This window comes from Erithacus rubecula (assembly GCF_903797595.1).
Source record: "Erithacus rubecula genome assembly, contig: SUPER_Z_unloc_1, whole genome shotgun sequence".
Lineage (NCBI taxonomy): Eukaryota > Metazoa > Chordata > Aves > Passeriformes > Muscicapidae > Erithacus > Erithacus rubecula.
This window is the reverse complement of record NW_027635590.1, coordinates 4,434,872-4,451,580: the sequence shown is the minus strand read 5'-3', so window position 1 is coordinate 4,451,580 and position 16,709 is coordinate 4,434,872. Positions and strand designations below refer to the sequence as shown.

Here is a 16,709-nt window from a genome sequence, read left to right as displayed (position 1 = left end):
TTCTGCTTACCTCTTCCATCAGACCTTCTCCTTCCTCTCTTACACTCCAAATGCCAGGAAGAGTAGTTCTTATACTCACTTCAATCAATCAGTAATAAAACTCTATAAATATAAGGAAATAAATACATCTTTAGGTATGTAATGTCTAAACAATTTTTTTGTTTCCGCTACCAGTCAGTATTAACAACTAAAGCTTTTCCTCAGAATTTGAATTCTCAATACCTCTTGCAAATATGACCTGTGTCCATATTATATGTGCTTTGTAGGACAGTGGGGTGTGATTATCCTGTGATGGAGCTGACAACTCTGGCTGCTTGTTGTGGAAGAGGAGTGTAAGCCATTATGTTGAACATTTTTTCCAAGTAACAGACAACTTTGCAAAGGCCTCACACTAGGTAGAAAATACCTAGAATTTTCCCATGTTTTCCTGGAGACTAGACAAGAGTTAACAGAGGAAATTTGGAAGTTATATGGGCAGGGACTGTCAAAGGAAAGACAAATCAACACTTTTCTCCTAAGGGTTGCTGTGTGTACTCATCTATGGCATTAAACTATCTCAGGTCAAGATTGCCACATTTGCTCATGAACCCTAGTGTCTAGCACCAATAATGATCTAGAGCAGTGATATTTTAATCTTTATCAGAGACTTGCTTGCTCTTTTAGTTGAACTATGTCTGGGATGTGTTCCAGGGAATTTCTGAGACCTGTTTCTTTCAGCTGATCCTAGCCGAATTTTGCTGGTGCAAGGCAGCACAGAAAACATGATGACTGTGCCTGTATGAATGGCATTTTAGTGGGGAATAAGAACACACAGGGACTACAGACTAAAGATGACAAATTTATTCTCTGTTTAGCAGAATTCCCCCAGATGAATATCATAGAATCACACAATAATTTGAGTTGGAAGGCACCTTTTAAGATTGTCTGGTTCCAATCACACTGTTATGGACAGGGACACCTTCATTTAGACAGCTGCTCCATCCAGCCTGTCCTTGAACTCTTCCAGGGATGAGGCATCCACAGCTTCACTAGGTAACCTCTTCCAGAGGTTTACCTCCCTCATTGTAAAAAATTCCTTCCTTATATCTAATCTAAATTAACCCTCCTGTTGTTTTAAACCATCACCCCTTACTCTATCACTACATACCATTGACAAAAATCCCTCTCCACCTTTCTTGTTGCCCCTGTAGGAGCTGGAAGGTGCTACAAGGTCTCCCTGGAGTCATCTCTATGCTGAACAGCCCCAGCTCTCACAGCCTTTCCTCATAGGAGAGGTGCTACAGCACTCCATCATTTACACAGCTTCTTCTGGACCCATTCCTACAGGTCCATGTCCTTCCTGTGCTGGGACCCGAGAGTGGGATGAAGGGTTCCAGCTGGGGTCTCACCAGAGCAGAGCAGGGGGCAGAATCCCCTCCCTCCCCTGCTGCCCACACTGCTTTGGATGCAGCCCAGGATACAATTAGCTCTCTGGGCTGCAGAAATCTCTACTAGAATATGAGAGATACAGCTGAGTATCACCCATGCAAGAGAAAGGACAATCCTGTAATTTGCAGTGGGCCAAGAGGAACTGCAAGTGTTTGCCTCCATTCATTTTGCTGTCTGGGATATAGTCACTGTGCTGTTATTTAAACTTGTTTAGAGGATGCCATTTTCACTGTACAAGAAAGACTCAAAGCACTGCATCACTGAGAGTGATGTGTCATAAATAATTGGGAATGGGTCTTCCTTGCATGGTATTTCCCATTTACAGCATTAGCCTTCTGCAAGCACTTTCTCTTCTCAAAACCTATTTGCACACACAGCAAATTGCCTTCCTGATAAGGTCTGTTCTTCAAGGACCAGGGCAGGAGTGAAGGGACTTTTTCAAGGCTGCACAGAGGATTGTCCTCTGCTGCTGAGATAGGCTGCTTCCTGTCTCTATTTTCTGAGCTTTTTCTCAGAGCTAAATTCTGTTGTCTTTATTTGTTTCTCACATACTCAAAGCCTTTATTAACATTGAGGATATTAACTAAATTTTGCCAGAGTAGGTAAGTTCCTTTCTAGCAAGAACAGTTGGTTTATTTGAAATTGCATTACCATAAAGATATGCAATTTGGTATCCACCCAGCAGAGTCATCTATTTATTTATCATCTATTGCTAAGATCACTTTTTTTTTTTTTCCAAATCAAATCTAAAGCTTTCTTAGTGCAAAACTTTAATTATTTTAATTTCTGCTTGTGATATATTCCAGCTGTGAAACCTCAGCTGCCAAATCATGCCTTGACATATAATTCCATACTTAAGCATAGATAAAAAAATCCTTTTAGAGGCAGAATTTTTTTTTTGTTGGTTTTTTTTTGTTTTTTTTCTTTGTGGGTTTTTTTTTTTGGGTTTTTTTGTTTTTTTTTTTTTTTTTTTTTTTGGTGTAGAAACTCCCTATGTGTTCTATCTGCCTCATTGAGGTGTCTGGGCTACTCTGCAGTGTTTAATATGACAAAAAGCTCCCAATCTTAATACAATGAGTTAGAACACTATCCATTCACAGAGCTAGGTTTTGATTCACCCAGAATATTCTCAAGTTTAAATAAGCAATAATCTACATATTCTATATGTTTATTCCATTAATTTTATTACTATGAGAAACAAGATATGCGCAAATGCCCTAAATCTGGTGGAATGTTGCTTTGCATATGGATCAAAAGCAGCATGACAGCTGTTCCTCAAAATTCAGACTTCTCCAACTGGTTTTTCTCAGAGTATTAAAGGGTTGAGATGCAGGGGAAAAAAAAGAGGTGTTATTTTCACCTTTCAATCTTTGGTGGGGGTCAGAGGAACAGAGAAATGCTAGGGAAAATGGAACTGGAGCTCTGGATGACCAGGTGTCTTCTGACACCCCTTGGGCCCACAGCTTTGTATTGGAAAGGCAGTTGCAGATCTTGTGGATGCCATGCCAGACAGAAATATCAAAATATTTCACTTCTGCTCTCTAACACTGAAGCTGACCTCAAAGCAGAAAATCATGTCAAGTCACAGAATTTGAATACAGATTTGATTCTGAGTTTGCAGAAACCAGGATCTTGGCAGTTTATGATTTTAAGAATATCTCTACCTGGCATGTGATCCTTGCTGATCTAAAGTGATTGTGCACTCAGGGATGGTTGAACTATATTTGCCTTTGACTGATGAATCTGATCCACAGTAAAAGCACAAATGTTTTCGTATAAAACTAGGAGCCTTGAGAAAAATGCCCCACAAAACAAACGCATGAGTTGACCTCATTTCCATCACATACCTCTTTAACTTTGTCCAAAGGATTTACGTTTTCAATGTGCAGCAGGATGAACTGACTTTTCTGACCTGCACGTTTATGCAATATTTACTTTAATGTTCCTTGCAACCCTTCCAGAAGGTTGCAGTTCTCCATTATACTGCAATTTATCTGGGCTGGCACATGAAAGGGTGGTGGCTGTGGGAGACTGGTTGGGTGTGGTAAGTGTCAAAGTGCTGTCAAGATACTCCAGTCCCCAGAGTGGCTGCTTGCATTGAAAGCAGAGGAGGACCTCCTCCCTTGGCCGGAGCACGGCAGAGACACACGCAAAACCTGCAGTCAGCACTAAGACCTTTTGACCTTCCTTATCTAAGACTATACCCCTTCCTTCCCATCAGAGAACATTTGGAAGCTGACCAGCACTAAATATTAGGTCTCTCTATGTAAATACAAAATATACTTGTATCCAAATCAGGAAAATAGATGTGATGAATAAAAGAAATCAATTATTCTTCCTGTTTCAGCTGGAAAAAATGTTAGTGTTTCCCCCCTCCTTACCCTGAACTTAAAAAATAAAGGAAACGCCTATTATTTGCCAATTGTTCATTATAGGAGAGCTGAATTTCCCTCCAGTTATGCACATTTGAACAATTAAAACTGTGGCACTATGGTAGAGGATATTTTAATTAGGTTGTATCTCTCATTTTCAAAGAAACTTTAATCTCTATGTGTTTCTGGCGCTCCTACTGATCAAAAGATGCAATTTTGAGTGATATCAACCTGACCTCACTTAACGAGTGTTGCCAACTTGCTCTTTGTTTTTGCATAAGTTGCTATGAAGCATGGGTCTTGCCAGTGTCAGTAAGGGCTTCAAATATTTAATGTGATTGCTTATGAAATCATTAGTCCAAATTCATAAAACAGCTGCAAAAAAATACCCCAAATGTTCAATATAACTGGAAGTCTTAATCTCTTTACATTAGCTCATACACACTAAATCCATGTAAAGGAGATTGAGGAAACACTATTAAACTGACAACCTTACCACCCACCAATTCTGTTACCAGAAAAGCACCATACCTGAGGCATTTGTGTGCATGTCTATACACTGATCTATCTGCTTTGTCTACCTATGGTTTTCCTTGGGCATCTACAACAGCTCTTGAAGGAAATTCAACATGTTTTCAAGTCTTACTGCCTTTTCTGAGAAGAGCAAATTCCATCTGTTTGTGTCATAAAAAATAAATCCTCAAGTCATTGTAGCAGAATACCTAATCTGTTTTTATCCAGTTTTGCACAAAAGCTGTGGGCAACAACAGCCAGAGAAACTCTGAGCACTGGGTGACACGGCTTACATGGTGATTGATTGCCCACATCAAATTTTGCAGTAAATTTTTTTTCATCTGAAGCTTTTTTTTTTTTTAATTTTAGGTAAAGTAGAAGCGGCGCTGGACCTTATACTGATCAATTCCTTCCCTCTGGTGGGCAACTCTGAGACATCACTTATCTGTGTCACTTCCAAATGGCGTTCCCGTGAGTCTATCACAATAGGCCGGGACCAGGAGGATGTGGCAAGCCAGCACCGAGAACCACTGGAAGTTAATGAAGATTCCAAGAGAGCAGCAGCCAAAACAGTGGTGTGGAAGAGGGAACAGGCCAGTGAAACTATTGGAGCATATTACTGTGAAGCGAAACTCAAGGATGAGGTGACAAGGATACACACCATGAAGATGCCACTGGGAGGTACAGTATAGTGGTCAGATCTGAACTTGCCAAGGAACTGCTTGCAGACTGGCAGCTATCCCTGGTTGACACAAGTGAGCACAAACATGGCCCCAGACCAGGCAAGGCAGTCCTGAGTCAATAAAAATAGACTTAGTTCAAGGTCGGGGTTTTTATTTCATTCAGTGCAGAGAAACTGGTTGGTACTAGGTGCTAGTCATTTCCTTGTGGAAGTTAGTCAGACATCTGTAAGTATTCTGCCTGCATCTGGCTACAGATGCAGTTAGTCAGCAACTACGGTGGCCTTACTGACCCCATGGAATAATAAACATGGCAACTCCTGCTCTGGGTTCCAGACATGTGATTTCAAACAGGTTTCCATTTTAAAAAATTGATGAGTCTGAAATGTAGATAGCTAAACATCACAATTCTATTTTTCTTAAGGCAACTGAGCCTAGAAAACAATTGCCTCACCTAAGGTTTAGTAAAACTACAGATCAGCAACACTGGATTCATAATGGTGTGAAAAAAAAAAAATTAAAAAATGATTCCTATCAGCACTGGAAAGGAAATCCAGATAAATTTTCCAAAATCTGAGAAGGTTATTCACAAAAACCCATACAGATTACATTATTAATTTGATTTTAGTTTTAGTCTATGCACAGTAGTAAAAGCAGAAGTGGCAGGGATATAGTGGGACAAGAAGGTGAAATTTCTATGATCCATTAAATTGCATTTCCGTATGTTCAAAATTTCTGTTGTTTCTGGACATCGTTAGACTTCTGGAACAATTTCCAAAGCAGAGATCAGCATCAACTACAGAAAGGCTCAAGAAATATTGAGTAATTTTCTGCAGCAAATCACATTTTCAAGACCGAAGATGATTTTTAATAGTTTTACTGTGCTGCTAATGTTTTATGCCATGGCAACCGGTCTGTAAGGAGACTTGACAATTTTGTTCTTTCTTTATAAGATTTTAGTAAGAGCAATTTTTGTTGGTGGTGTCTCCTGAAATTACATAAGAAATTTATAAAAGGAAATATTTGTAAGAGTTGCAGCTAGTGTCTATTATTTCTTTGAACATGGGTAGGTTGGAAGCAAGCTGAGTAGGACAAGTACATTTTCATTTGGTTTATGTTTTCCCTGACCAAATGTGATCTTTGAAGAGTTGGATTGGTCACCAAGAAAGCTCTGTAGATGTCCACTGACAACACCTTTGTTTCAAAGGAGTTAGCAGTTAGGAGGAGATAAGATAATAGTCCATGGAATGTCAATGTGACCCTGCCCATGGCACTCTGCCAGAAAGCTGAGCACTTTTCTAGCTGTTCTGTTGTAAAGCAACATGCATGGGTGGAAAAATGTCTTCTGAATTATCAGTTCTTTCCTCTTTGTATCTGTGAGCCTAGGGGCAGAGAATTTTTAATAAACAAACTTAGATGGCTTCTTTAAATGTTGTTCTAAACAGAAATAGCATTCACACCAGCAGTTGGTAGGCTTCTTGGATAAATTTCTGGGCTAAAATCCCTTTCTCAGATTTTGTCTGCAAAGGTTTCCACTAACAAAATTTAAACTAGCAAATCCTCATCATATAATTTAATCAGATTTAAGAAATTAGGTGAGAAAGAGGTGCCTCAGAAATTCTCATAGTTATTAACATGTACAGAAAGAGGAGAAAGAGGTTAAAGAAAGTGAGGTTTGGCAAAGCATATGTATCTGGAAAACAGACCTTTTCCCACTTCAGAGTTGTTGTCTTCATAATTTTTAAAGGCAGAATATGTTTTTCAACAGCAAAAATTGAGTTGAAATATGCAGTTTCCCATTAGGGACACCAAGGCCAAGGGAAGAAGCAGCACTTCTGGAAACCCAGACACTTTTTTGCATCCTTCTGGCAAGTACCTGGTGAAACATTCACAAAGTATTAATCATTTGGGTAGCCCTACAGACTTGATGGGAACTGTCATCTGCCTGATTATATACCTATTATCAAATATGAACATACAATGAAGAATTTTGCTGTGTAGGTTGGAAAGATAACAGGTTCGTTTTCCTGGTATATTTTACATCTGCTGTTCGGAAAGAAACAAATCCATTCTGAATTCTTTATATTGGAACATTATAGTTACACATGTAATATTCATACATGCTGTGAAAGAGAAGGGTTTATGCTTTATCTTCTTATGGGGAGTGGTGCTTATACTGTGTAAGTACACATCTCTAGAATAAAGCATCACAGAATGTTTGTCTTCCACTTAAATACAGTTTATTCAACTTCTCCACACAATAAATGTTTATTTTCATATATGTAATTGAGTTTTCCCCACAGAAACTCAACCACAGAGCTGTCAAATGAGACAATAGTGGAAATGCAGTAGATCATTATGGCACTTGTCCTGCAGCTCAATTCGTTGTCTCTATAAGGAATTGGCACACTCGAGATGTGGAATCATGTAATACAAGTCACAGTCTAAAAATATGTTGGAACTGAACCCAACAGGGAGTGTGGATTCCTTTCCACTGCAACAATACCCTGTAGAAAAGTCTTGTGGTTTAGCTTAACATGCATAGAAAAATAGATGAGAATACAAAACTGTAATATTTTCTTAAAACAATTAGTATTGTCTCACTAAATTTGGTCCAAAAAGCACTGCAACGAAGCCCCTTTGAATCATTTGTAGCTAACAATGAATTTTTTGCAAAAGCTGTTGAATTTTTTTTTGTTAAATAGATAATGATTTTTTACTATGTGTTTGTTACTAATAAATAACTTCTAACTTGGGAGCTGGTAGAAAGTTCGAATTATTTTCAGTTTTTGTTGCTCATCTCTAATGAAATCTTATTTCGTTATTCTATATTAGAATTCTCTGTTTCTCTAAGACTAAGTGTAGATATCAGTGTTTAGGTAAAATGACAAATGCATGTACTTAATGTGAAGCAGGAAGACTCCTGCTGAAATCAATTGGATATAACTTACAAAAGAATGAAAACATGTGACAGAGTCTCAGAGTATAACCACTAGAACTGTACAGAGGAAGGAAATTCCATTTTGTAAATAATTATATATAAATAATTCAATAGTTATCTACTACTATAAACAACCATAAACAAAACATCAAAAATGTAAAAATTTTCAAGGAAATAATATCATAGGAGAGAAGTTGGCTTGGATTGATAAAAATGTCTTCATTCTTGCCCAGATTTTATTTATTTTTACATCATGTAATACAAATAGTTTGATTTTTAGCTTATAATTCTGTTTTGTAAGGAAAATATCAAAAATTTCTTTCTTTAATGGTAAGAATATTATTCTTTTTTACTGCTTCAGATTTTGCAAAATAATGTTGTGGAATATCACCACTGACAGAATATCAGCCTCATACAAACTTTGATGTAGCATCTGTCTGCTCATTTTTCACAGCTCTGTTACACATAAAACATGACAGAAAGTTACTTCATAATTTTTTCTGTTTTCTGATCCTATCTCTGTGTATTTCTTTCACACCAAATTTTAGCCAGCCATAAGCTCCAATTTTTTTTTCTCCAACTGTTGGCATGAACCAAAGGATATTTTGTCTCCAGTTTTGTAAAAATGAACCAAGAAAGGAGGCATGATTCTAGATAAAAGGCAGTTTTTAATTAATAAATTGTCTAACAATTCCTATTAATTCATACATATGTTCATTAAAAAAATTTGCTGTGAATTAAATGTAACTAATAGAAATAGAACCTCTGCAACTGCAGAGCTGTCTAGGAGCATGAATGGCTCTTCAAGGATTCCTTTCAGCTGAAATTCAGGTGGGTCTTATTTCAGAAAAGTCCCACTCACCTTGCTGGGGAAGCAGGTGGCAGCAGCAGAAAAAAACAAGGATGGATGGACTCGTGTGGAGGAACTTGCCTAGGAGAAACACTTAAGGCTAAAAAACTTAAAATCTAGAAGGAAGAAAGGGATTGGTTTAAATCAATATGTCACTTTCCTGAGTGGTCTAAAAGGGAAAGTACAGAGTTATCAAATTCTCAGTCAGGTAAGGAGCTGAAGAGTTAAGAAGTCAAATTTTAGGCTAATTTTAGAGGAGTTTTTTTTCCCATATAACATGTAAACGACAGTATGGCATAAACCCTCAGAGCTAAAAATGACCTGAGAACCTGAATTTGTCCTAAAAACACAACTGACTGTTTGAATTTTCAAAGTAAATGAAAGGAAGCATCCTTAACTTCTAACTTGCTTCAGACAAATGTGGTAATTAAAATTACCATTTTGTTGGTTTCAGAAAGAGCTATTTCTTGAGGTTTTTTGGTCCCTTCCCTAATTATCCTCTGATGACATTTTCCACTAATACTGATAAGGAATAGGCAAAAATGTTGAGAAAATCCTTCTATCTACTGCTTTCTTCATTGTTTAAATCGAGATCTACAAACAAATGTATAGAAGTATTTTTCTATTTAAGCAGGAAAATGAATTTCAGTTTCCCTGCTGGAAAACTGGCTGACCTATGCCAGTCCCTCACATAGAATTTTTATTTTCACTAAGCCATATTTCCAGGTGAGAATGTTTTGGTAAAAGTACCAGAGCCTGTGAATATGATTTTTTGCCTTTGGTTCTTATTGCAATCCAACACCCTGTATTCCCAGATTTTGGTGAACTAACACAAACACGGACATACTCCATCCTACCTCAACTCCTCCCAGCCCTGCATGATTGTGGGCATTATAAAGCTTAAGTAAAAGAGAACTGAAATCACCCTAGGTATTTGTTTGCCAGTGACAGCTTGTTCCCTACCATAAAATTTCCAGTACTTTTCCCAGTCTGCTATAAAAATGTCTTAAGGGATAAGGAAACTTGGAAAAGTGTTTTACAGTCAGTTGAAGCGCCTAGTCAGAAACCGTTTCCAGTTACTCAGCCAAAGCCAACTATTATTTTCATGCCTCAGGTTCTAGTGGCAAACTGTTGTCTCAGGGTATAGGCAAGTTCTCTGTCTTTGCCAAAATGTAGGTTGAGGCTGCTGATGGTAAAGAACCACTTTATGCTCGAAAGAAATTGAGATGTCAAATTCTGAGTGAGTCTTATGCTGTAAACCATTCCCAACTATCAGGCCAGAGACCAGATAGAGACTGTAACTGCAATTTATCATATATGTCTGTTTTCAGCTTCGTTCCACCCAATGGCATTAACTGTTACAGCAAATAAGGGAGAGCATGTGAACATCTCCTTCATCAGAATGGCATCTAAAGAGGAAGATGCAGTGATCTACAAGAATGGTATTGTCTTTCTTTTCATTTCTCTTCCTGCTATCATTGTTTTAGCTGAGTGCCAAGTAATTATTTTAAAGTTATTGCTGCTGTTGCCCATGCTCTAGCAGACATCATTCCAATATCTTATATCTTCACTTTGTTTTTTTCTTTGCTTTTTGATTTCCTTCTACATCTCTTCATATATTAGTCTGGTTGGTTGTTTGTTTTTCTTTCTGGGCCACTGTGAAGGCCCAGTTAGTGTATATTTCATGGCATTTCTACAGCTTTTCAAGTCATACTTTTCATTCTCCAAAAGGCTTTTTGAGGCCATTTACTTTCTACAATGCCCAGTACTCTGCTATTAGAAAGAAAAATTGTTAACAAAATCTAATCTTTATTTCATTCATCTACAAGAATTAGTCAGGTTGTAAATTTTGTAATGCCAGCTCTTCTCTCTAGCATGGCCCCAAATCACATGAAATCGCTATTCAGCTGTATGTTGCTCCTGCTTGGAAATATTTGGAAATATGTGCAGGTTGCTATTTACCTCCTATAGAAATGTACAAAAAATAGAGGTAACTGAAACTCACAGTGCTTTCACAATCAGAATGTTAAACACAACAAATCACAATTGTGGGAATCACATGTAATTTTCTGCTCCATCTTTGATAGTCTAGCTTACAGTGAACCACCAGGAAAAAGGGAGTAAAATAGGGCAGGATGAGGTAAGGAAGTGTCAAAAACATATTGCCAAACAACTCATGTAGTGAGGCAGCCTCAAACCCAGTTACTGATTACCTGGAACACTTCAACAGGCTGGAAGAGTTAAATAGATGAAAGATGTCTTTTAAGGAGGCAATAGCTAAAGTAGACTTCAAATACCTGTTTCTTTTTTCTTCAGAGATTCAGCTATGTCAGGGCACAGAACACAGGTTTGCTGTCACTTGTCATTTCAAGGTCCTTAGAAAAATTTTGTGATCTCCTGTTACCAGTTTCTCAGAAAAGAACCAGATGAGATGTTGGAGCAGGACTGCCTAAATCATGGTACTCCCTTAGCTGCGATTCCATCTGGAAATTCAGCAAAAAAATCTAAGATCCCCTGTGGCCAGTAGGTCAAGTTTTTCAGCTGAGATTGATGTGGAAACAACATTTTTGAGAAGTTCTAATTCAGCAGCTGGAAAAGAGGAGTAAAGGCTTCTCCTGTGATTAGCTGTTGCAGTCTTTCACTTCAGTTTTTTCAAGTATTACTTCCCCATTACAGAATCTCACAATGGCTGTCTAGACAATGAAATGGTTCTGCTAAACAGGATTACTTTCAGTCATTGACATAACATCTTGGAAAACACGCCATAAGAGTTGAGCCTTGCTTAGTAGACTGTAATCATAAAACTTTCTTAATGCTTTGCTGTCAAGTTTGTTATGCACCTTGTAACTCAGAAGATACATTCAAAACACCCTACAGTTTCAGAGCAAATCCCTTTCATTATTTGTTCTTCTAATTTTCAAGGAGAATGGTTGTCATGTTCTGTCATGGACTAAAGTGGCCCACAGTCTTTCTGCTGTTTTGGTTATGATCCTCAGCAAAGTTTACGTTTCTGGGCTGCCTGAAACTTGGCAACAGCCAAATTGATAGTATGCATGGTCACAGACAGCAGAGGTCCTGCCTGGTACTGTTTACCTTCTAAATAATTTAAGAAAAGTAGGAAAAAGGGGAAAAAGTGTTTGCATTTTTAGTGTGACTGTAAGGGGATGTGGAAGGTGAGGACAATTTGATTCATGAGGATACCTTTCAAAATGGTCATTCAGCCATTTGTGCTTGTGAATCAGAACAGGATCAAGCTGTCTGCATTGTTAATGTGAGCAAGTTGAGATTTGCAGCTAGGAGAAAAGAAGCCCAGAGGGAGACCTCTATAGCAGCCTTTCAGGACCTGATGGGAGCTGAAGGAAACCTAGAGAGGGACTTCTGACAGTGACAGGACAATGGGGAATGGCTTTAATCTGAAAAACGGTGTGTTTAGATCAAATACAAGAATAAAATTCTTGTATGTGCCTGTAGTAAATTGCTGGAATAGGCTGTCCATAGAAGTGCTGGTTACTCCATCCCTGGAAGTGTTCAAGGCCAGGTTAGATAGGGTCCTGAGCAACCTGATCTAGTGCAAGGTGTCCCTGCCCATGGGAGGGGGTTCAAAACTGGAGGATCTTTATCTTCCAACGCAAGCTACTTTGTGGACATGCAGTAGTCATAAAATCACAGTTGTGCTGTGAGGGTATATTGGTGGATGACTTTGTTTGTACAGTGTGGATGAGCGTGTGCACAAATCTTTTAGTGAGAACTAGCAGGACCTGGCATTAACCTACTGCAGCAGCCTTGCTCTGGTAGACTGGAGTGGAAAGACTGCTGGGGGTCCTGAAATTTAATGGATGCAGCTTCTCTTTGACAGCTACCAATGTTCAAATGTTGTTACTTGGTGATTCAAAGGGATGGAAGAAGACTAAATACTATTGCCTTATTTAGCAACATGTATGACCAAGCATGCAAACTTAGAATAAAATAAATAAGCTCTTTGGTGAAAAAACCTAGAAGAGACAGAAAATGTGTTAAATCTGGGAAGAAAAGATAAAGCTGAGTTCATCCTGCTTTAGTGCTCTAATTAAATTTTCATGCTAGTCAGACTAAATTGGACCAAGTTGGCATTTGCTCTTCAACTCCAGTCACCCAAGAATCCTTATGGACTATTATCCCTTAATTCAGAAAAGACCAAGAAATAAAATGGACACTTTTAACCACTAAGCTCTTAGCAGACTGTGAAGTTGTTTGTCCTGTTTATCTACTAATCTCCTCAAGATTGAGCTTTTTTTTTACTTGCACCTCTTCAATTACAGACAACTAGTATAGCTAGCATTGTCAGAAAATTCATAATTAATTTGTTGGTTCTGCTGCTTACCTTGCCCCAGCTGTCTTTCAGGAGGAATACAAATTCATTTCTCCATTTAGAGGGTCAATGATACCTGTCTGTGGTATCTGTGTGCTCCTTCCTCAGGCTCCTTCATCCACTCTGTGCCTAGGCACGAAGTACCGGGAGAACTGGAAGTCTCCTATCCTCAAGTTCAACCACAGGATGCTGGGATTTACTCTGCCAGATATATAGGAGGAAACCTTTTTACTTCTGCTTACACGAGGCTTATTGTAAGACGTAAGTTCCATTAATGTGTGGTGATGATTAACAGTTAAAAGTCAAAATTAATCTGAAATTAAATATACTGTGCCCAAATTTAAAAGTCAAAATTAATCTGAAATTAAATATACTGTGCCTAAATAAGGGCCAAAATCTTTCTTGCCATATGCTCCCTTCAGATTATGTCAGAAAAAAATTTTACCCAAGGCTCTTTGGTCCAAGCTGATGTCAACAGCTGAGAGAGAAAAAAACACCCCATCAGATTTAAGTTCAGCTCATCTTAGCTATTTCCAGGACAGCTAGCTCTTTTGTCAGCATGTCAGCTTTTCAAGCACTAAGAATTAATGAAGAAGGTAATTCTTAACTGGGTCTCCCTGTTCCTGTGATATATATCCAAATATATCCAAACCTCATTTATCCTGAGGTTCATCATCTTTAGCATACATTATTATAACTTCACAAACTACCTTAGATTTAGTTAGCTCTCAAGGTTCACTTCCTACTGGATGACAGAAAGAACTGGTGTATTTTCCATTAAGCATTTTACATACTTTGCTGCTTATGCTGCTGTGTATCAGATAGAAAGAAAACTATATTCTGTTAACTTGGACAGAAATATAAAATTTATGTCAAAAATAGATAGCTATTCAAATATCTCAGACTGTAGAGAAAATATTTATTATGATAACACACATTTGGTTTATGAATATCCACACAATAATTCCAGGAGTTGTGAATGAATAAATGTAATGCCCCAAATTTGGATTTTGAAGCTACTGCTACCTTACTAACTACAGTGATCCAGTTGGCTGTAGTGTGGGAGTCCATATAGATTGTACTTTTATGTATTTTACTGTTTGCTCTAAAAAGAATATTACAACTTAACGGGTTACTGAATAAGAAGACAACAAATATGTCATTATATTTTTCCATAAAAGGATGTGAAGCTGAGAAATGGGGCCCTTCCTGTAGCTTCCACTGCCCTTCCTGCACAAACAATGGCATTTGTCATGAAGATACTGGGGAATGCATCTGTCCTCCAGGTTTTATGGGAAAAACCTGTGAGAAAGGTAAGTAAATAATATTTTCAGTGATTGCTAAATAATTTGTTCTCAGTAACAGAAACTGGCATATTATTGGGGGACGCATCATATGGAGTGCCTGGTACTACTCTTGACAGCTACAGCATTTTCAGCTGGTGCTAGAGTTGGACAGAGTTGGGTGAGATGAACCCTGGATTCTGTTCTGGCTATTCTTGCAGCTGTGATGTAATTTCTCTCTTTCTCTCTTCTCCTAGTAGAGATTATGTTGCTAGGGAAGATGAATGTTTCCAACACTTCTTGATCAATATGCACTTAGACACTATGCCAACTAGTATCTTCTAGGCTCCTTTTCTCTCAAAAGGCTGGACCAGATGGTCTTTTGAGGTCACTTCCAATCTGGGCTGTCCTATGATTCCCTTGAAATGGGTATGCTCAGTGCTGTTGACTAACTTAGATGTATAGTGGTACAGGACATCTTAAGGATACACTGGCACTAAGAAATATGCTAGAGATTCCCTGACTGCTTCTGAAGAAGCCAGTAAGGTGCTCACAGGGTGCTTTGTCTTTGCTATGCTGTTGGAATAGGTGACACCTGAACCACTCCAGCATAGCACTGTTTTTATCACAGAAGTGAAACCTTGACATTAGCAGTTTTGCATGAATTCACCGCTAAGAATATTTGGGTTTCATGGCACTCCTTGTCCATTTTGCATTAGAAAGGCTTATAAACCCAATTAATTGCTGAATCTACGTCCCCACAGATCTAAAGCAAGGATGCTTGGCTGACAGATCCTCACAGTGAGAAAATTGTTTGTTTCTGCTGCCTGAACCTGACTACTAGAACAGTCAAGCTGTGATTAGACAATTAGACAATTAGAACTGTGGCTTAAGTTGCTGTGGTTGTTAATATATCTAGTATTTCAATGATCAAAGTGCTATTTTCAATTTAAATTCATCTTTTCTCTTGTCTAATGCAGTATCATTAGAAGCATTAGCTCTTTCACGGACAATGCCTATGGGTTATTCTTTATCTCTCTCCCTTCAACAGCTTGCGGAGCCAACACTTTTGGTAAAACATGTGAAGAGACCTGTAAAGAAAATTATGGCTGCAGAAACTTTATGTTCTGCCTACCAGATCCATATGGTTGTTCTTGTGCCACAGGATGGATGGGACTGGAATGTGATAAAGGTATAGCTAAAAAAACAAAACAAAACAAAACAAAAAAATGGGGATCCCTCATGTTCTGTACACAGGAAATACAGAAGGGGAACAACAGAGGAGGGTAACAGATTATATATTTTACAGTCATGTAAAAAGTTTTTTTTCTCTAATGAGACTGAGAAATAATGGAAGACATTTTCTAGTATTTTTGCACTAACTGTAACATATGTACTTGCAGAATGCAAACCTGGGTTTTATGGGTCAGATTGCAAACTCAAATGTAATTGCCACAATCGAGGAACATGTGACAGATTTAAGGGCTGCATCTGCTCCTTCGGATGGCATGGTCTGCAATGTGAAAAAAAAGGTAAAGTAAGGTAGCAAATGGTTGTTCTCAGTGTAACTAAAACAGATCTTAATGCTGGTACAGCACTACCACTCCAGGCTGGTGTTCTTGGTCCATGCCCTACTTTCCAGGGGTGCAGACACTTCTGTACAGCCTCATTGCAATACAGTCTTTTTAAGCCTCTGACCTATACATTGCATTTATCAGGATGATATTACTAGATTTTCAAGCTTTACACCATAGGACTTGAGTGATCTTAACATCCATCCCTGACAGAAGCTGGACATCAAGCTTTTTGTATAAACTCAATGTCTTTTGCCATAACCTACCTCTTAGTTGGCAGCATGCATTCCTATACCAGAAGCTTCATGACCTGAAAGTGAGACAGTAACACCAGAATTTAAAACTGCTCTGTCTCTCTGGGAGAAAGTTAAGTTTACAAAGCTGAACTTACCTTGTCTCACTGGATTCAGGCAAGGTATTCTATAAGATGCACTCAGCATTTATTATTTTATCTGGATAATAAAGTAAGAAATCCACTGCTGATTTGTGAAACTTTTCAAGAACAAAAACAAATAGAGAAATAAGACTGTGATCCAACCAGCCAAATTATACCATTGTGATCTCTCTGGTGTTACAAACAGAATACAAAATAGACAGCAAGTAGGTACTGTACATTCAGAACAAAATGTGTGCATGATTTTGCCATGGTAAGACTTTGTGCTTAAAATGTCAACAAGAAAGAGAGGAGAGGGATCAGAAAAAGAAAGAAGAGTGAACACA

General features: G+C 38.2%; 1 protein-coding gene across 3 annotated transcripts in view; it reads left to right on the top strand.

Moving 5' to 3' along the window:
- TEK (TEK receptor tyrosine kinase) overlaps positions 1-16,709 on the top strand; it is a 46,575-nt gene that overhangs the window by 7,536 nt on the left and 22,330 nt on the right. For all 3 annotated transcript variants that reach the window (XM_079330895.1, XM_079330897.1, XM_079330896.1), the window contains exons 2-7: positions 4,683-4,994; positions 10,116-10,226; positions 13,241-13,393; positions 14,314-14,445; positions 15,467-15,607; positions 15,819-15,947. In XM_079330895.1, the coding sequence (XP_079187021.1) occupies positions 4,683-4,994; positions 10,116-10,226; positions 13,241-13,393; positions 14,314-14,445; positions 15,467-15,607; positions 15,819-15,947 (978 nt within the window). The remainder of the gene's footprint in view (positions 1-4,682; positions 4,995-10,115; positions 10,227-13,240; positions 13,394-14,313; positions 14,446-15,466; positions 15,608-15,818; positions 15,948-16,709) is intronic.